Genomic DNA, 22,212 nt, shown 5'->3' with positions numbered 1-22,212 from the left:
AAATATTTATTTTTTTTATAAAAAAACATAATTTCTCTAAAAAATACATTAAAAAATACATTAATTTCTATAATTTTTATAAAAATACATTAAATAAGCATCATTTCTCTATGTATAACTAAAATCAATAAATTTACTGTTATCTGACCAGTTAGATGACCCTAGAAAGTAGTACAGCAACTTCAGTTGTAAGGAAGGAAGAGAAGTTTCAGTCTCATTAATGCTTGGGCTTCTGCTAACCAGGAAGTCAAATTCCAATCTCCTTTTGTGGAAGCTTTCAAAAACAACTGATCAACCACACTACCATGAAGGAATATTCATCAACTAAATGGTGTCTCTAGTTCATGAAAATTGAATGAAAGGCAGGAATTCTGTTTCAATGAACTTTATAAAGTACACTATCAAGAAACATCCAATCAAATGAATTTGATGGTTCATAATTTTAAAATGCATCCATTCTTTACTTGTATACACTATTTCCCTTGTACCATATGTTAATCTGAAGCATCTCTTAGCATGTTCAAAGAATGAGTGTATTTAACAGATAAGCTGCTTTTGTCTCAGCGAGTCAGCATTTAGGCTATCAATGGATTTGCTGGCATATGTTACCTCCCAGTACTAGCCATAATTATGGGTCAACCTTATGTAATTTAAGGCTCCAGGAACTCATTACTATGACAGAATATTCATGGGGCCTCCATTCTCAGCATTACCTCTATTTGTGCTCTCTCTGAGTTGCGAGAAATGTATCAAATCTTTAATTTCATCCAATGAAGCTAAGACTTTAAAGTTTAAAGTTTATATATATCTCTGGAAAGGCTTTAAGCAACGACAATAAAGCTATACAACCTCCATGTTTTTCAAGCACTAAAATGGATTGAGAATAGAGGATGATCCCCACCTCAACTGGCATTTCCTCAGCTAAACACAATACCGTTTATAGTTGACTCGGACTCGGACCCGGCCGGGTTGACCGAGTCAGCTATGACTCGGCCGAGTCATTGGCTGACTCGGCCGAGTCATTGGCTGACTCGGCCGAGTCATAGCTGACTCGGCCAGCCGAACCGGGTCATGGGCCGGGTCAAAAAAATTTGCAATGAAACGGATTGAAACGGCCGTTTCCGTTTCGGTTCGGCCGTTTCGTAAAACACTGCAATAATCATTATTACATCTAAGTGAACCAAGCTTGAAAGAAATGGGCATAGTAACATTTCATATGTGGCTTCTCTTCCAAAATTGGGGCCTTAGACACATAATAGTATTACTTCCCTAGGTAGGAGTGGTTAATAGACAACCCTATTAGGTATTCCCAACCCCAAAAGGGACGTGACATGTCCTCACTCCAATCTTCAATCAATAGGTGCCATGTGAATAATGATGGAATAGAAGGGGAAAGAACTCCATGGCCAAGTGTCATGGTCAAAGGGACCAACTATGATGGAATACCTCATTCTAGGTGTATAGATGTGAGGAGGGAGTAATCGTGGATGCATGAGTTACCTCGGTGTTTATTTTTGCACCCTTCTATATTGCCTTTTACTTTTTCTTGAATTTTCTTTGTATTATTGCTCGTAGCTCGAGGAATGAGAGCTTGCTTTGTATGATGTATAGCAGTTATCAGTGTTGTTAAAATCGCGATAAAATCGCGATTTTTTCAAAAAATCGCGATTTTTTCCCCAACCCGACCAAATCGCGATTTTTATCCATAAAAATCGCCACTTTTTTTTTATACCGATTTTTTCCAAAAAATCGCGATTTTTAACCAAAAAATCGTGAATGGCGCGGGCAGCGGGCTTTTTATATGCAAAATCGATTTTTTTTTTAATTCATTGTGCTGTCCGCGCGGAGGAGGAGGAGAAGAGGTGAGGGAGAGGAGCTGAAGGGTTTCCGTCGGATTTGGGAGCGAATCCAAGCGTTTTTAGGACGAATCCAAGCCAAGATCACCAATTTGTCCATAAAAAAGGTATGTAGATTATTTTTTTTTTGTTTTGCTTCTATAAAAACTTTGTTTTTCATTGTTTTTAAAGAATTTTTTGAAATTTTTCATTGATTTGGGATGGGTAATTTGTTATGACTATGAGAACCAATTTTTTATTTTTATTTTCTCATTTTTTTTAAACATTGTTTATTTTTTTTGAATTTTCATTGTTTTTTGGCATTTGCCATTGGCATTTGGTTGGGTAACTTGGGTTTGGAAATTGGGATTTTGGAAATAATTAACTTGTAATTTTGTAAATGCTAAATTGTAATTTGTATTATGTAATCCTAAATTCCTATTTCCTAATCCTTATTTTTCCATAGGTTTGCAAATTCAAAATTCAAAAACAAACATGCCAAGGAAATTGGATCCTTTCTGGGAATATGGTGAACCTAAAACTCCGAATGATAGACAAAACTTGTATTGCAAGTTGTGTGGAAAGGAGATATTCGGGGGGGTGTACAGGTTGAAGTTCCACCTTGCACAAATCCCTGGGCGTGATGTGGTGCCCTATCAAAATACAAATGCTGAAATTATCCGAAAAGCCATGAGAGCATTGGGAGAATTAGAGCACACTAAAGAGGCCAAAGAAGAACTCAAAAGGCAACTAAAAAGGTCAGCTGAAGGAAGTGGGCCAAGTGGCACTGGTTCTACTGCAGCGTCAGTCAATCCGGTAGCTGCATCATCATTTTTTGTTCCTCGAACCACACCTGGTGCACAACCAACTATCGGTTCAATGCTAAAAAGAAATGAAAAACAACAAGCTGACAAGTTGATGACAAAATTTCTCCTCTGGAGTGATATTCCTTTCAGCATTGTAAGGAATAATCCATTTTTCCAACCTACTGTTGATGCTATTGCCAGTGTTGGCTCGGGGTACAAAATCCCTTCTCTTCATTATTTCAGAGGCCGGCTTCTTCAAGATGAAAAGCGTGACTGCACCCAAAGATTGGAGGATTTTAGGGAATCATGGGCACAAACAGGATGCACTGTTATGTCAGATGGTTGGACTGACCAAAAGGGGAGAACCCTTATAAACTTCTTGGTTAGTTGTCCCAAGGGGACTATGTTTATCAAATCTATTGATGCAACTCATCAAATCAAAGATGCAAAAACTTTATGTGATTTGCTGGATGTGTTTATTTTGGAGGTGGGTGCAGAAAATGTTGTCCAAGTCATAACGGACAATGCTGCAAATTATGTTGCTGCTGGTAGAATGCTTATGGACAGGCATCCTACTTTATTTTGGACACCTTGTGCTGCCCATTGTATTGATTTGATGTTAGAGGACATAGGGAAAATTCCCTTTGTCAAAGAGACTGTTGACTCATCAAAAAGCATCACAAAATTTATTTACAATCACACATCTGTGCTTAGCTTGATGAGAAAATGCACCAACAACAAAGAGTTGGTGCGCCCCGCCATTACACGGTTTGCGACGAGTTTCATATCTCTTCAATCCCTCTTGAAATCTATGTGGGATTTGAAGAGAATGTTTCTTTCAGAGGAGTGGCGTTCTTCGCCAATGAGCCGCAAACCAGAAGGAGAGGCCGTGTGCAGACTTGTTTCATACCAAGAAGACTTCTGGGCGGGAGTGCAGGAGGTGTGCGCTGTCACTGAACCTTTGGTAAAGGTTCTTCGGTTGGTAGATGGTGAGAAGCCCGCAATGGGCTATTTGTATGAAGCCATGGACAGGGCCAAAGAAGCCATTCGGTCCTACTATGATGACAAGGGAGATGATGGGTTCCAGAGACAACTCCTTCTATGGAACGTCATTGATGAGCGATGGAACAACACACTCCATCGTCCCATTCATGCTGCTAGGCTTTTCCTGAACCCTACATTTTCTTATGCATGTGGGTTTGATTTTGATGCTGAGATCATGGATGGATTATTAACCTGTGTCCAGAAGATGGTGAGATCTCCAGAACAACTTATAGAGATCTCTAAACAAATTGAGACGTATAAGATGTCAGGTGGCACATTTGGCTTTGAGATGGCTATCATTGATAGGACGATCAAAATGCCAGGTATTTTTTAGTTTGTAACTTTGTACTTTGTAACTTTGTTTCAAATTTCATTGTCTCTTCAAATTCCATTTTTTTCTTATGTTTATTTAAAATTTTATTTGTAATTTTGTTGTAGACGCATGGTGGAAGATGTATGGTGGCAGAGTACCCCTTTTGCAAAAGCTTGCCGTACGCATCCTCAGCCAAACATGCAGCTCCTCGGGATGTGAGCGCAATTAGAGTGTATTTGAAAAAATACACAACAAGAAGCGCAATAGGTTAACAACTTAACACTTAAACATTTAAAATATTGCAAATTTCCAAATAAATTTTTGAATTCATTAAACAATATTTTTTTTTATAATATTAATTATTAATTATTATTTCATGAACTTTGTACAGGTTGGAGTCCCGTAGACTTAATGACATGGTCTATGTCTACTACAATCTTCGATTGTGGGTGAGGCAACTAGACAAGACACCTGATATGGATGCCATCTCATTGGATGGGATTGACACCACTGCTGAATGGAGGGTTGAGACCGAGAGGCCTCTCATGGATCCCACTGAGGATTGGTTAGTGCAGGATGAGGGGGAGGAGGAGGGGGAGGAGGAGCAGGAGCAGGAGCAGGAGCAGGAGGAGGAGGAGTTGGAGGAGCAGGAGGAGGAGGTGACACCGCCTACCCGGGCTACCACTACCTACAGTAGCTGCTACTTCTACAGCTACTCCTTCAGCTTCTAGAGCACGTCAGACTCCACTGCCATTTCCACCACCACAGGCACCAGCATCTTCATCTAGGGGGAAAGAGAAAGCAGTGACATTTTCTCGCAAGAGGGGCAGAGGAAATCAATAGGATTAGAGTCTTAGACTTTCATTTTATTGTATATGACATTATGACATGATGAGATACATTATCATATTTTTTGTTGATATTTTGAGGCTGAGTTGGGACTCAGGACTTACTATTTAGTATTCAGGACATGATTCAATGTTATGTGTGATTTTAGCGCTAGAAATGATATTAAACATCTTATATATTAGTTTTTTTATCATATTTATGTGTCAATGTATTTATTTTATGTTGTAGATGGTTTAGATATTAAAAAAAATGAAAAAAAATGAATATTTTTGTGCCAAACGATTTTTTCCCGATTTTTTCCGCTTTTTTCCCGATTTTTACGATTTTTTCCGCTTTTTTCCCGGCGCCGATTAAATCCTGATCGCGCTTTTAACAACATTGGCAGTTATTACCCCCTTTAAGATGGGGCAGTGCGTCGCCCATCAGGGGTTGGGACATGCAAGGGTCCCTTGTCTTCTATGATATAGGGCAACATTGGCCCAAGAACTACGTGATGGCCATATGATAGAGGTAGAGCTCATTCTTAGCTTTTGCCCACGTGCCAATTTGTAAGTCCTGGCCATCTTTTAGATTTTGATTTTTCTTATATTTTTCTTGTGGCCATCATATGATCTTTTCTTTTCTTTTAGTTGCAAAAACCTCCCAAGGTGCATTTCCAAGCCCTACACAATGTATGAGGATGTATGTGTGTCAAATCCCAATGAACTGATGGTCAGTTAACCCAAAGAAGGTAGGTGGAATAGGGGCTCATAATGTATGATGGAAAGTGGTAAGTATGGAATGGGGATAGATGGGGCTACGCTATCTCAATCATGTTCTCCCTAGTGTCCCTTCCTAAAACCATAGGCCATTAGGGGAGGTCCCACTAGACTAGGACTAAAAATTAACCCCCATTTTAAGGTCAGGAAACAACACTATGGCCAAGACCTTTCTTTCTTCCAAGTTACCGCATAATCCATGTCAGAATGCCCAAATATAAACAAGCATAAGTACCTGATTACATAATGAATAAAGAAACTTTTGATCAGAAGCCCACCTTCCAACATATGCTCTTAACAAATGGGTGAGGAAACATATGACAAATGCAGATGGTGAAGATATGAATGGCACATCACATTGGTTACAAAGTGGCTCTCAGGGGTTGTTGGCTATCGGCTGGAAGAGATGAATAGGAGAAAAGCTTCTCCTAGGGGTCACCCACTTTTGGTGGGTAACAAGGCCGATTTGCCAAGGCCGAAATTCCTAAGGCGCAAAGGCTGTTCGAAACTTCGAGGGGAAGGCACAAGATCGAGTTGCTGGTGAGAGGTGGGACAAATTTCTTCATAGGCTAATTTCTAGTGAGCCAAAATCTTCCAGTGCGGTTGAGTTACAAGTTCCAATCAATGTATATTTCCTTGTAAATTTCTCTATTGGTTGAAACAATGATTTTCCTAAGATTAATTGATGAAGGAGAACTATTGTTGGTATTTATCTGTTGTAATGTGTGATTGATCTCTCTAATTTTATTTTTGTTGCATATGAATTTCTAGAAGTTAAAATATCGGTGATTTTATTTTTCAACAATTCAAAATTTATTTGATTAACAAAATAAATTTCTAGAAACAAATAATTGTTGCGATAAAATAAATTTGAGCTATAGTATTAAGAGATTTAACAAAGATTCCCTAGATGACGTAGAAGTTCACATGCAGACAAAAGTCAAAAACCCATTTTCTAGCGATCAACACCTAATATGTGTTAATAAAATTTAGGTCATTTCCATAAAACTAGCATCAATCTAAAGTCTCATCTCCACAAGAGACAAGAATTGCAATCAATGCTACAATTAGAGATTGACTCCAATAATTTGCAACTCAATTAACACTTTCCTTCTTGTACTTGATGTTCATCCCTGAATTAGGGGTTAGGGGCCATGCAATGCAGGGGAATCCCAACTTAAACCTACAATAGAAACTAGCAATATTGAAGATTGTAAGTGTCTTTAGAGTGTTTGAAACTCACATCACTTGGATCTTTGTTAGAACCATACGTACTCCATCTTCATCCACATTATATCACAAATATTAGTTGGCATATAATTGGTGTCAATGCAATGTGCCCAATGCTTGTTGAATGCGCTCTAAGTGCTCCTCCCATGTTTTGTTGAAGATGAGGATGTTGTCCAAATATATGACCACAAAGGAATCAATGAATGGCAGCAAAATGTCATCCACCATCCTTGTGAATATTGCAATATTAATTATGCAAAACCACTTGACTAATCATTCAAACAATCCTTCCTTTGACTTGAACATTGCTCTCCACTAAACAACTAGCTCAAACAACACCTAGTGGTAGCCTAACTTGAGGATAATCAAATTGAAGTATTTGGCATATTTGAGCTAGTCTAGCAAGTCACTCATATAAGGAACAAGGTACTTGTTTTTGACAATGATCTTGTTCAAGCCTCTAATGTCAATACAAAGTTTCCATGTCTTGTCCTTTGAACCAACATAGTCAAACTCCTTCAAGGTGAAGCATTTGGACAGGTGTGACCCATCTTTCTTAACTTTTCAATTGGTTGCTTGATCTCATAATTATCAAAATAAAGTGCCTATACACAAGGCCACTAGGTACAAGGTGCTCGGTGTTAGATCTACTAAATGATTCACCTAACAATGCAAGGCTAACCAGTGGGTGTAGTGAGATGTCTCTTTACTCCACTACCACTTGATCTAACTTTCTCTATAGCGTTGCGAGAACTCTTGCAGTAGTCTTAGTGACAAAATTGTCTTTGTGCCTCCTTGGGAATTAACCATGGATAGCAAAAACCCCCAGTTTGAGCAACCAATTTTTTGCACTAGTTGGCACTGATCAAATAAAAAGTGGTAATAAAGGCTACCTCTAGTATCCTACAAATTTGACATCCTAACGTGATGATGACACTACATACACTATGGGGTCTTGATTAACAGACAATGTGTCACTCCCACATGTAGGGTTGAGCAAGAAAAATATCACAAACTTCAAGTGGTGCCACATCACAAGTATTATCTTTGACAAACTTGAAGTTGTATGACATGTGGCACTACTGGCTAGGGCATATGTTTCGCCTTTGATTCAATGAATTGGTCATGTATGGTTTAGGGTGAGGTGTTGTTGGCAACTTCATCCTTCTAGAAAAAACGACAAAGATCAAATTCCTCTCTCTGACATTATTAATGATGAAATGTAGAGTTGTCCCCTTCCACCACATCTATGAATGGAAGAGGCACTCCCCCTCCTCTAGCTCCTGTAGATGTACTTGTGTAGTAGCAAATTATGGCATCTAGATCTATGTCAATTATTTGCTTTACTTTGTCCATGGTCTATATTGGTGTTGATGTTAGTCTAGAGGTTTCCAATGTGACTAACAATACTTGTTGAGCACAACACTTCTCCTTTGAGTGCCACTTACCTTTGTGGATGTCACACCACTTGCTTGAGTCCTTTTGTAATTTCTTTCTAAAGCAAACTCCTTTGTAAGAAACTTCAACTAATGATTCTAATGTTAGGTATCATTGCCTTGCCCTTTTATTGAAAATCAAGGCCACCTTTATCCTTCATTAGATATGACTTATTTCCTGCACCAAACTCGTTCTTACCCTTATACTTGACTTTCTCCTCAATCTTAACAATATAACAATAAGTCACTCCTACTGATGCAATGTCCAAGAATATTATTTCGATTTAAATGTACATGCGCAAATCATCATTGTAATCAAGGACTTTGTGCCTTTTGATGTCCCCAATGCCATGTTTTATGGATAAGACATGGAATGTGTTGATGTACTCCACAAACTCGTCCCGACCTTTGAAATATCGTGTCCACTTAGCATCCTACTTGTTGCCTAAAAATCTAGTAGGTCTTGTGAGGGGAGCTCACAAGGCAAGAACTAGACCTAATGATAACATTATGAGGTGTGGCCCACTGTCACCACAGCCACTACTTCCTACCCTTTACTAAGCTTCACCATAAGGAAGGCTTCCCTATTTTATGTCACCTAAATGATATATCAAGTCCAAGGGTTAGAGGTGATAAGGATAGCCTTGGGAGAGATACTCTTCTTAAGAACAAGGTTCAACTAGCTCAAACAAGGTAATGTGTACCCTCCAAAAGACCTATATAGGGCACAAAGTGACCCAAGTTTATGAGTAGGCAAGGTCAACAGGTTTACCTAGGTGCACAAAGGCCAAGAAGAGGCTTAAATATATAGATATGATCAACATTAGGAACCACAAGCCTTCAACAAGCCCCAAGTTGAATCCTACAACAAGACTAGGGTTTAGATAGGTCAAAAATTACCTAGGGCAAAGGACCTCAAACCTAAAAGGGAGAAATTAGCCACTAGAAAGAAGTGATTTTGAGGCAATGACTTCACAACCACGTGTTTAATCCTTCCATAATGCAACACACCAACCCTAGTTGAATCTAACCCTAAACCTAGCCGAGCAGCTTTCCTTAAGAGGCCGAAAATCAGAAAATGAGGAGAAGAATGTGATTTGAAGGTGTGAATTTTGGTGTGATCAACAATGTGAATGAGGCCAATGCCTTGACCTTGGGTGATGATGTCTAAGTGGGATCTACTTATGAGAAAAGACTAAATCCTAGAATGGAGTAAGGGAATAAGAAACCTTAGTTTCAAACCCTAGCTATCATTTTATGAGGGAGTAAAGTCAATGAGGAGAGCTTAACATGAAGAACCACAAGCCCCAAGTTGAATCCTACAACAAGACTAGGGTTTAGATAGGTCAAAAATTACCTAGGGCAAAAGACCTCAAGCCTAAAAGGGAGAAATTAGCCACTAGAAAGAAGTGATTTTGAGGCAATGACTTCACAACCACGTGTTGAATCCTTCCATAATGCAACACACCAACCCTAGTTGAATTCTAACCCTAACCCTAGTCGAGCAGCGTTCCTTAAGACGCTGAAAATCAGAAAATGGGGAGAAGAATGTGATTTGAAGGTGTGATTTTTGGTGTGATCGACAATGTGAATGAGGCCAATGCCTTAACCTTGGGTGATGAAGTCTAAGTGGGATCTACTTATGAGAAAAGACAAAACCCTAGAATGGAATAAGGGAATGCGAAACCTTAGTTTCAAACCCTAGCTATCATTTTATGAGGGAGAAAAGTCAATGAGGAGAGCTTAACATGAAGAATCACTCATGGGATTGTCACACAAATTCTACAAGGGTAATGTATACAATACCATTGCCAAGATTTAATATAAAAAAATTCAAAAATTACTAGCACATACAAACCCTAACAATATCCATTTCATGCAATAGCCATAATGATATTCCATACAAATAATACTTACAAGAAAAATGCATGAACCAATCCTTTATTGCTCCAAAATGACATCTCCAAAACAAGAGAATAGCTCCATAAGCAAAAACTCCACAATAGATCACATCTCCACAAGATACAAGACAAATTTCAGCTAGACTGAAATCTCTAAGAGGGTCGAATTGATCCACAAGTGATGATGAAAATGAAATGAAGGTGACCTCTATTTATATGAGGTCTACCTCAAGTTATTTTAGCCTAATGAAGCCCCTAATAACAAGTTTGACATAAAATGAACTTAGATTACAAGCCAACCCACTAGCTAATAATAAATTAGACCATAGATGCCCACACGTGTGAGCCAAAGCCTCTCAAAAAGTTGATGTCATGCCCTTTAAGGGCTCCAAATGTCATGCCAAGGTGTGTTGAGTGTCCAAATGTGTCAAAGTGTTTGGATCATCCAAAATTTGAGGGGATGTCCTCAAATCCACCTCAAAGTTTCCTTTGGGGTCCCAAGTGCAGCTGAGGTGCCATCATGTCGTCTCCATGGGTCTCCAATTGTCAAATAAGGCCTCCTTCTCTCCAACATTAAGGACTCTTTAGTTGCAACTAGCCCTCCTTGGTCTCTCAATGGGAAACCATCCTCATCTGGGCTCTGAGTCAAGTCCTGCCTATCAAGTTGTGTCAAGGTCAGCCTAGGAGCACACTGGGTCTAGTGTTATCATCATGAAGAATCCTTAAAGCTAGGTCAAAGTTGACCAATGTCTTGGGTCCTGAAGGTAGTCTGGGACATGTAACATCTGCTCATGCTATCAAGAAGCTCCAGTCTCTCAACACTGCATCTGCTCATGCTATCAAGAAGCTCCAGTCTCTCAACACTGCATCTGCTAAGGCCATATACTTCTCTGAAAGGTTTGGGTACTTGTGGAGTGGGTGCCCTCAAGGCATGGGCTGTTGTGGACCACCTGACAAAAACAACATGAATTCAAGTGAAAGCAACCATTCATCAAAGACTAAGACCAATAATGCATCTTAGTGAACCAAACTTGAATGTTAAGAGCATGTTAATACTTCAAATAAGGATCACCTTTCAATATCTAACTAGACCAAGTTCTTAAAGGTGTTCCCTACCTTGGTAGAGGTGACTAATAGCCAACCCTATTAGGTGCTTCCAACCCTCAAGGGGAAGTGACAATTCCAAGGTCAACCCCTCAATCAACAAGTGTTAGTGTAAATAATGTGGTAATGAAGGGAAAGAGGCTTCATGGTCAAGGGTACCAGCTAATGGGGAGTCCACATCCTGAGTGTATGGATGTAAAGGAGGGAACAATTGTGGAGGCTTGAGTTACCCTCTCAGCCTAATTTTTCCACCCCTCTTGTGTGTCTTTTACTTCTTCTTGATTATTCCTTGTATTACCACATATAGCTCAAGTGTTAGAGCTTGCTCTTTATGATATAGCAGTTTTATTGCCCCTTAAGATGAGTAAGTTGATCGCTCATCAAGGTTGGGACATGCAAGGGTTTTTGTTTAATGTAATGGGGCATCATGTGCTCAGAAACCGGGTAACACCCATATGAAGAAGGTAGAACTCATGCTAGGCCTTTGGCCACATGCTAATGTTATGTCCTGGCCATCTTTTGCATTTTTATTTTCTGCTTTTTCTTTCATTGTGGCAATCATATGTTTTTTTATTCTTTTAGTTGCATCAACCTCCAGGGCAAAGTTTTCTGGCCCTACTCAAGGAGTGTGAACATATGGGTGCCAAATCCCAAAGAACCAATGACAAGTTAGACCTGAAGAATAGAGGTGCGATATGGGGCATGTAATGTGTGATGGAAAGTGTCAAGTATAGTATAGGGAATAATGAACATACCATCTCAATCATGGTTTTCCAAGTAGTGCCCCTCCTATAACGCTAAGGGCGTCAAGGGAGGTCCCACTAGACTATGGCTAAAGATTAACCCCCTGGTAAGGTGAGAGAACATAATTATAGTCAAGATCGGTCAATCTTCTAAATCACCCCTTTATCCATACTAAATTCCCAAAACAAACAAGTATAAGCACTCAATTGCAAAATGGTCGAAGTAACTTTTAAAAAGCAGCGCACCTTCATCCAAGTGTAAATGTCGAATGTGAGAGGCACATGGTTGATGCAAATGGCAGAGGCACATGGCATATCACCATCAAATAGTGGTTGTTAGGGGCTATTGCCTGGTTGGTTGTTCAATTGGCTATCAAATGAAGGAGAAAAGTTCTCCGATGGAGTTACCCATTTTGGTGGTAACACTACCCATCATAATTTCCCACATGAAAACATTCTTTCCTATGGATGTTCACAAAATCCTCCTAAGCAGGTCCTTCAAGACCTTCAAATGATTCATCTTCTTCCTCTTTAGCTTGCATATAGTGGGCATCCCACCAATGTTTGACATAGGGAACTGCTTTCAAGAATGCAAATGTGATCTTTCTTAGTTGAAAAGTTTACTAACCAAGAAATGCCCTTCTAATTGATCTAGTCATTTTTCTAATGCATACCCTTCTAATTGATCTGGCCATTTTGCTAATGCATACCCTTTTGATTGATCTAGCCATTCTTTTAATGCTTACCCTTCTAATTTTTCCTTCAAATAGGGGGATATCAAAATTGACTTGTACGTTGAAAGGTGTTTGTCCATTACAAGGTTGGCTTATTGAAGTTGCATCCATCGTGGTTGGAACTCCTCAAAGAATCTAGATAAATCAGTTCATCATCTTGCTCCTCTACTTCTAGAGGGCTTCATTGAGCAATAACTTTATAGTATATCCTACTCCATCCTCTTCCGCTATCTAAGGATGTTTGGACCAGTACGGAAGGTCACATATCTCAAGCCCTACTTTCATGTATCCTAACTTCATTCAATGGGTTATGGGATGCATAACACACTACTATGATACCATTGATCCGGATTTAACTTCAATTAAGAGCAACCCAGGACACAACAGATTAAATTGTAGAATTTTATGGAGTTTAATATGATGTAGCAAATAAGATAAACTACAAAAGGAAATCAGAATGAATACAAACAATATTGCAGAAGAAAACAACTTTATTCATAAAAGTTGTGCACACTAGTGGTAGCAACTCCAAGAATAGATGTGAAGCTGCTCTCTTTTGCCAAGCCTATTACAAGATGTTGCTGCCACTATTTATCACTAAGTACATCAGAAATGAAAGACTAAACATTGGAAGGCCATGAGCAAGGTGCACCAAGTTGGACATGTGACAGCCAACTTTTCAGCACCACAACTTTTCTCTCTGTACTTTAAATTGAGTGCTGGGTGCTGGATAGCTCTTTGGAAAGCTTTGAATAAGGAGAACAACATGAAGGGGATCAGAACGCTATTTGAAATTTGAAGAGTTTTGTCAGCAAAAAGCTTCTGAAAATCACAATTTTTATGTTTTTTTTGACACAAAAGTGCAAAGTTTAGGATCAACCACTTAAACTTCCTACCAAAGCAAAATAACATGCAGAATATACCATAAGTAAATTTTGCACTAAGTTTTGTTAAGAAGTCAGTTAGCTTGAACTTAAACTTAACAGGAATTGTGTACATACTACATAGCAAACCACTCTAAGAATATCCTTGGGTTTTTCATACTAATTAAGCTGCTCGTGATTTCCATTTGTATGGGAGAAATGAATGTTTCAGATTACATACTTTATGTTTTTAACCCTTTAAACCTATCTCTATTTTCACAGCACATTTTTACTTAGTGGACTAGATAAGCACGAAATAATGACAATAAAGCTCAGGCTCTACCACGTGTCAGATTTCACTCTGTTAAGAAGTCAGTCATCCTGAATTTACTAGGAATTTTTTAATTTAGCTAAAAAGAAACTCAACATGTATATCAAGCCACTGTAATTAATTTTCTTGGGGTTATAAGGTATGCTGTGTTTGCCCTCTGCTGGTTCTAAATGTCATCCCTTTAACGGTCAATGACAATTCCATTTTACTTTTTCTAATTATTCCTCTCTTCTAGCTAGTTTAAAGAAAATAACTTTACCTGATTTATATTGTACTTAGTAAGGGGTGGCTTACCACATCCAGCAGATTAAGATATTAAGTTCAATTAGAATTTGTCCAAATTATTATGTGAACAACTCTTTTATGATAATAAGTCCATAAAGTTTGATTCAGTCCAACTAATTTTAACCTAAAAAAAGGAGTAACAAAGTATACTTTTAAAAACCATATTATTGCAGCAACATTAAATCCTTGGCAAATCTGTATTGCCTTCGAAATATTATACACTGTAAATAATAATAATAATTTTATGGAAAATGTTTGACCTTTTTATGTTTTATCTATTTTATGGAGTATACGCAATATTTTTAATTTAACTGATTAATTTTGCAACCATAAGGCATGTCTTCCTTTTCAATTAATGAATCTTTCTCTAGAAGTCTGCCAAATGGAGTACTTTAATTTAGCAAGGTAGAAATTTATTAAGCATGTCAAATTGATACAAGGCTAACAGACCTCAATCTTAACAAAATCACCTGTTTAAAAAGGTTGTCCAAAATGACCCTGAACCAGGTGAATTAATTTTCCAGGAGACTAAAAATAGACCCGCAGTAGCTAGTTCACCATGTCCTTCAATACACTTATAAGTCTGCAAATTCAGTCTAAATATAGTTCAAACCACACTTACAGAATGCAATGTGAAGCTACAAATAACCCAGACAAAAGATGGTAAAATGTGGATGTACCCACTGAGAAATTACAGAAACATAGGTGAATCAAGAAGAGATAGCTATTACCTCATACTATCTGTATCTTTCAATATGATAAGACATAGGAACAAGGGAACAACTAAAATGAACCCCTTATATTGCTCTATGAGAATGAAGATGACTAATTTGAAGCATGTATCTCTAGATACAACAGAATCATGTGTCAATAACCATCGCTATGTCACAACGGTGCCACCCTTTATGACAGGGAAATCATTGTCGATGAAATACAACATTCATTAATAAAACTAACACGATCTAAAATCTATAGACTATGAGTGCATCAATCCACAATAAAACCAGTATTTGCAGGGAATAGAAGAGTACATATGGTTAATGTCTAGAATTCAGAAACGAACAGTGTGCTCTAACCAATGTTTCTCAGTAAAGACTAGTATAAATTATGCCCACAAGGCAAATGAAAATGCACGAATACATACCTCACTAACCCTGGAAGGGTAAAAGACGGGAGTTTCAGATGACCCAAAGTCAGCAGCCATGCATTTTTCCGGCCATACAAAGGCCACTTCAGGCAGAGAAGGGCACGGGCAAAAGGTCAGTGTGGATTCTCCGAGAACGATACCAGGAGCCAGACCAAGGACGAAGAAGATAAGGCAAGCAGCAGCCATGTCAGTCCAAAACAATCAACTGTAAAAATTATAAAGATGAAGACCCCACTTAAATTCGATCCGGAGCCCTGTGTTTGAGGATGGAGGTGTTCGCCATATGAAGTTGCCCGTTATGGATTGTGCGACCACTCTGTATTTGGAAAGAAATGCATCAATTTCTGTGCAAGCTGCCCCCGCCTCCTTCGCTATGGTTGAATAAAAGTTGGGTATACACCAAATAAATGTAATTATAGTTGTTGTGTTGGTTGGTGTGTGCGAGACCGAGTTGCATTGCATTGGGGGTGTTACGGTTTTGTAAACTTTGAATTCATGGCTGCAATTTTATCCCCTTGCATCTATTGACTTGGCCGTTTGGACCGCGTTTTCGGTTTGATTTGACTTGTTTGCAGTTAGCAATTCGATTCGGGGGCGGTTACATCGTAAACTGTTTCGGTGAATCGGTGGTATTGCTCGTGTCATTTTCTCCTCTTTAAGCGTAACAAATCCGGGTTTTATGTTTAAATTTCCGCTTGTAGGGTTGTGAGTAGACCATGGCCTTGTTTTGCTTGAGGAGCTCCTTTGTTGCCTGGAAAAATATTTCAAACATACTTTACTTGCATCTCACATCATTGGAAATTGAATTAAGGTTTGACATTGTAGCATGTCGATGTAAGTTTGAAATGATGGCAATAAAATATTGTGGCGAAATGGACGTAAAGTATAAGTAATCCATTGGCGTTAACTCTAAGATTCTTTCATATGAATTTTATGTTAGATAATCTAAAGATACGAAAAAGTCTATTGTTTACCTTTTCTAACTTTAAGTTTTTATTACTTTTTCGTGTAAGATTACGGGGTGGTTGTTTTACTGGGAAAGATGAAAGAAGAAAGAAATTATTTTAATGTCCATGAGGCTAAAGATAGCCTATGGGACAGATTGTTTCTTCATTTGGTTGATGTATTTGGCCCTTTTTCTGTGAAGCTTCAAAATAAATGCTCCTAGCTTCTTGACAACCCCTTGCTAAATAAATTATCCCAAGAGCTAGCTGCTAGCATATCTGCGTAACTTTCCCTGCTGTCTTTGAAGGCCTCACATTCTAAAATGAAATGTTTTTTTGTTTCCACTTTTCCAAAAGAACAAAAAATGCATACTCTTTCCTCCCACACTTCCTTTGGCCTTTTCCAGCGCTAAGTTTCACAACAGAGTTGATGAGAATTAGTCCTTAACTGAGCAATAAGAATTTTGGCTCTCCAAGAGATATTACCTCTATGTATGCTTTTGGTTGATGACTATGAGTGGGATTAAACACTTCAATATAGTAATTTTTCTTTCTTCCTAGCTCCTCATCCCAAGTACGCTTGTGGAACTTTTCCATAACAAAAGCTTTTGTCCCTTTGATGTTTATGGGACACGCATTCAAGCAAATACGCCATTTACTAAACCATTTGTTATTTTGTTACATCCAAATTTTTTTGCTCTTGCATAATCTATCATTAAGGACAACCTTAGGCCATCTACCCTCTTCCATTTGCTCAAATTTTTTTAAATACCTTATGACTCGCACCATAGCAATTGCTTCAATAGGAGCAGTCCCTGTTTCACTTAACAAGATATCATAAGGAACTGCACTTTTAATCTTAAATTTTCTTGTAATCAAACGCTTCTAAATTTTCTCAATTTGTCTCCACTACATGTTGGATGTACTGTTGGCCCATAGTTCACAACCATAGAGAATCACCAGAATTACTAGAAGCCCAAAAAGTGTTTGAGTGGTTTTCCAATCCCATAACTTGGCCTCTCTACACCTATTTTGAAAAGCATAAAATGCTTTCCAACCCCCCAAAGTTCTTTTCTTTCTACAACCATTTCAGCTTAGATATTTGTTGAAGTCAATTACGAGGTATTTGTAATCCGCAACTTCTTCCAAAATGCTGCCTTCAAATTAGAACTTATGTTGGTTATGTTTTCTTGTCTTAGAGAAGACCACTACTTTTGTTTTGCTGATATTGACTTGCATCCCCACACTTCTACAAAAATGCTCAAGGGATAGTAAGTGCTCTTGCAAACCAAGAGTCAATTTAGCAATCAGAATAAGGTCATCTGCATACAAAAGAAGCCTTATAACAAACTTGCCCAAATAGATACCATCACCCCCTTGTAAATTTAACCACTCCTCAAGCTTGTCGACATATAAACCAAAAAGGATAGGAGACAGTGGGCAACCTTGCTTGACCCCAATATCACTTCTAAAACTTTCAGAAATGCCTACTGAAGTTTTAATTTTGACTTTCACCTCTTCATACAACCTATGCATAACTACTCTCAAGTGTTTAGGAACCCCAAGTTCCTCCATTCTGTGCCAAAGTTTATCCCTAGGAACCGAATAAAACGCTTTTCTGAAATCAACAAAGCAACAAAAGGCTTGTTCCATTTACTCAGTGTCAAATCTCATAAAGGGACATTATGGCTCGTCATAGCAAGGCTAGAAGGATATGGGTCATGTTAGAGTCTGGGATCTCGGCTCTTTTGTTGGACTCTGGACATCTCAGTCATAAGTTGAACTATGAGTTTTTAATTTCTGATATATGTGGTTTACGAGTTGTTGCATATATATGAGGGGAGGTTGCTAGTTCTCTATCAACCATTTCACCCCTAAAAAAAATATTAAAATTTTAATTACAATGTTATTTATATTGTGTGTTTTTTTTTAAGACTTAACAAGGCCGCATAACTAGTGTTCCTTGCCGCTTAGTTTAATTTAGCTACTAATTGATTTTGTATTGCTATGGTGTAATTAGTTTTGGTTAAATATAATTAGTCAAAAAATTGGTCAAAAGTAATGTTGTTGTCATATTGCTTTTTCTTTCAAGATGTTATATAACAATTTCTTTTTTCTTTTAATGTGTCATCTACAGAGCCAATTGTTCAAGAACTTTAGTGTTTTTCATGGGTGGCATTGGGAAAGATACAATGTAAGCCTTTTCTCTTTTTACAACTTTTTGTATGGTGGTGTTCATCACGGTTGGAATTTGGATTTCTCTTTACCCATTTAATTTTGACGTTTTAGGTCTTTATGTTACCAGTCACCAAACATTATGTTTAAAATTTTGCCCTTCAAGATTGATGTGTTGAAAATAAATTAACCCTTCAACAATAAGTGTTTGATTAAAAAATTGTCTTCCAATAACATAGTTATATTAAGAAATTTAATTTATCGTAATGGAAAAAACAAAATGACCATAAAAGACAAATGATATATGTATATATATATATATGTATGAGTAACATTGAACTCAAAATCATATTAAACTCACTAATAGGAGTCATATTCCACTTAATTAGCTTATGTTTTAGACAAAAAGATTTACTTAAAAATTCATATATATATGAGTAACATTGAACTCAAAATCATATTAAACTCACTCTAATAGGAATCCATATTCCATTTAATTAGCTTATTTTTTAGACAAAAGGATTTACTTAAAAATTCATATCAATATCCCATTTAACTTTTTAAGCAAAAATTTTATTGAAATATTCACAAATAAATGTTTTGGATGCAGACTTTTATACCTTTTATACATTTTAAAGTAGCTATTCGGCCTTGTTTATCATAATTTAATTGTTAAATTTGGATAATTATTACTGGCTATTATTTGTGAATGCATATTGACTCATCACCCTTATTCAAGGAAAGTTAGGCTACCACCTTTATTTAAGGAAAGTTAGGCCACTTGCTCGTGGTCTGTAGAGGTAAGTCTCTAGGTCTTTCGCAGTGAACCACTTTCCTTATGTCCGTGGAAGACAAACTCTTATGTAAAAACAATTTTAAAACATACTTGAACCCATTTCTATTTCTAATTATTCATATGAATAATTAAAATTATATCTATAATTATTTGAAATTAATATAATTAAAAATTAACCTAATTTGTTATATTTTTTAATAGAGTTAAATATTATTAATTTAGAAATCTAAAATTTAAGTTTATTAATTTTGAAAAGAGTTAATGGACATTTTAAAAATATAATATAATATAATATTAAAATATATCCAAAGATATATATATATATATATATATATAACATAATAATAAAAATATAATACAATATCATATCGAAAGTTAAAAATATCATTAAATATCTTTTACTAACTTCGAAATTACATTAAGTTATATTTATTTATGCCATAAAACTGCTTCTGCTTGGCTAAGAGCTCGTCTTCCTCGGACGTAAGGAAACAGGTTAACGGCCCAAGACCCAGAGGCATCTGGCAGGAGTGAAAGCCTGCTCCCTTACGGACCACCAGCGGGTTATTACAGGGGGCGTGGTTTTCCTTGATAACGGTGATGAGTCAAACCGACATTCGCGGATAGCAGCCAGAGATGGCTGTCCTCACTGTTGGTTTGACACCTGAGTTTGATAGGTTTTGCCACCTTCGGAAAAAAAAGTTATATTTATTTATTGATTTATAATTGTTTCAAAGTAATTGTTTAAATTTAAATTTAATAATTATATTAAATTTTAATAAAATAAGAAATAATTTAAATTCAAAATTCGCATTGGACTAAGTGATTTTAAAACTGGTTATAGTTGTTAATCTCACAAACTTTTAATGTATGCCGTATGCGAAAGAAAAAGCGTATGCCAGCCTTAACTAAACCTCTGAATCTGCAGGGAAAAGATCTTAATTTACCTTATACATAAAAGTACACATTACTCTCCGAACAATTTAATCTCTTAACGACATAATTTTTCAATCGTACACATCACACCAAACCTAGTTTTACAAAATTTAGACAAATATACGTGAACTTTTTTTTTTCAGAGAAAAAAACCATTATAAATTTATATTAAGAAAATATAAAGATCTTCAATACATATCATGATTTGGTTTGAGGGCAAATAAAATGCCCAGAAACCTATGCTAACAATAGATACAGATAGTCTGAATCATCCAGATCTAAAATAGATACAGATAGGTGAACTTTACATTACCATAATTTAAAGAAATGTGTGCAATTATTGACATGCTCAGAGTTTTAATATGTATTGCTCTCCACGTATGAGTGCAATACATACCCAGATCTTGCTACAAAATCCAGAGGCTCGATGCTACAATTACGCGAAGAATCCAAGTTTAACTTGTGGGCCATTTTACATGATTTGACAACACCGTCTCTAGCCAATGAACGTTGGTTGAATATTTTAATGTGGACAAGTAATTTATTGCAGGAAAAAGGCACAACAATTGTACGATCTTGTTGAATTGAGGCTTCTGCGATCCATATAAAGTTTAGGAGAGATTTTTCAGCGTAAATCACATGATATTTCATTTGTCGACGCGTTTCGAACCAACCAGTGTGGTTCATTGTCAAGACAAGTTGAAGAATCAGATCCAGCTTTGCATGTTAAATAGTCAGAGCGGAGCCTTCAACGACTAAATTTGACAGGGGATTAGAGCAGAGCCTTCATTTTTATGACCCTGGTCCTTCATTTTTATGACCCAGAGCCTTCATTTTTATGACCCTGGTCCTTCATTTTTATGACCCTGGTCCAACTAACTGATCCCCTGTCAAATTTAGTCGTTGAAGGCTCTGCTCTGACTATTTAACATGCAAAGCTGGATCTGATTCTTCAACTTGTCCTAACGATGAACCACACTGGTTGGTTCGAAACGCGTCGACAAATGAAATATCATGTGATTTACGCCGAAATATCTCTCCTAAACTTTATATGGATCGCCGAAAAATCTCTCGTAAAATTGTACGATTTGTCAGCGAAACCATCATCACACAATAAGAGTGAAACCTACTCACCCAATTAGAATTGAGAAAAAATAAATTTAAAAATTAAAAAAAAAATAATAATAATAATTTTTTTCTAATGTTTACATTGGAAAACTTATTTTAATTTTTAGTCCATTTAAATTTAATGTCACAATCAAAGGCATTGGCATTGTGAATACATTATTACCGTGTTGCGGCAGGGAATAATAATAAAGGTCATGGTTTTCATTTCATAGTAAAGTATTTGTTTAGATTAAAGTCCTTGTTTTTAATGACATGTCTAACTTTTCCTTTTCTTTTTAGGATTTGATTAATGTTTATGTTTTTTTTTTTTATATTTAATTTATTTTACGTGGTTGATTTATATGTTTCATCATGGTGAATTTTTATTATGTTATTGTTGTTTGTGTTTTGTTAATTCAATTTTTTTTTCATTTTTTATTAAGTTATTGTTGCTTGTGTTTCATCATGTTGAATTTTTTTTACACAAATAGTGGTAGTTTTTTATTATGTTATAGCTCTCTTTGGAAACCAAAGTGTCATGTTGTTCATCCTTTAATGAGACCAAAACTCTTTGACGGTAGCTTAATGGCCAACTCCCCATACCACCTTGGTGACAACTCAACATGTTATGTCACAACCTAGAGGGACTATACATATGACATTATAGGTGATCAAACTAGACTATGTGTTAACTTGTGTTATTCATTGAGGGTCAATTTTGACCAATTTAATGCACAAGATGATTAACATAATTTGATATTGGAACAAGGTAATGATCATCGTCATTCACTAGGAGCAATATTAATCATTAGGAACCACCATGATCATTTGAACATTCATTTCTTGTATAAAAATGTAATTATAACTACTTGAAA

At 36.8% G+C, this 22,212-nt stretch overlaps 1 protein-coding gene across 2 annotated transcripts in view; it reads right to left on the bottom strand.

The window, feature by feature from the left end:
- Positions 1-15,884, bottom strand: part of LOC149154335 (5'-adenylylsulfate reductase-like 7) — an 88,155-nt gene extending 72,271 nt beyond the window's left edge. The window contains exon 1 of one of the 2 annotated variants that reach the window (XM_089438579.1): positions 15,377-15,884. In XM_089438579.1, the coding sequence (XP_089294705.1) occupies positions 15,377-15,565 (189 nt within the window). In that variant the 5' untranslated portion in view covers positions 15,566-15,884. The remainder of the gene's footprint in view (positions 1-15,376) is intronic. The other variant, XM_089438578.1, reaches the window with a different exon arrangement.
- Between the last annotated feature and the right edge of the window lie 6,328 nt (positions 15,885-22,212).

Source organism: Pinus tabuliformis, chromosome 9 (genome assembly GCF_031772625.1).
Source record: "Pinus tabuliformis cultivar Carrire ecotype Pingquan chromosome 9, CPIR1, whole genome shotgun sequence".
NCBI lineage: Eukaryota > Viridiplantae > Streptophyta > Pinopsida > Pinales > Pinaceae > Pinus > Pinus tabuliformis.
The sequence above is the reverse complement of the archived record's forward strand: the minus strand, read 5'-3'. Positions and strand labels throughout refer to the sequence as shown.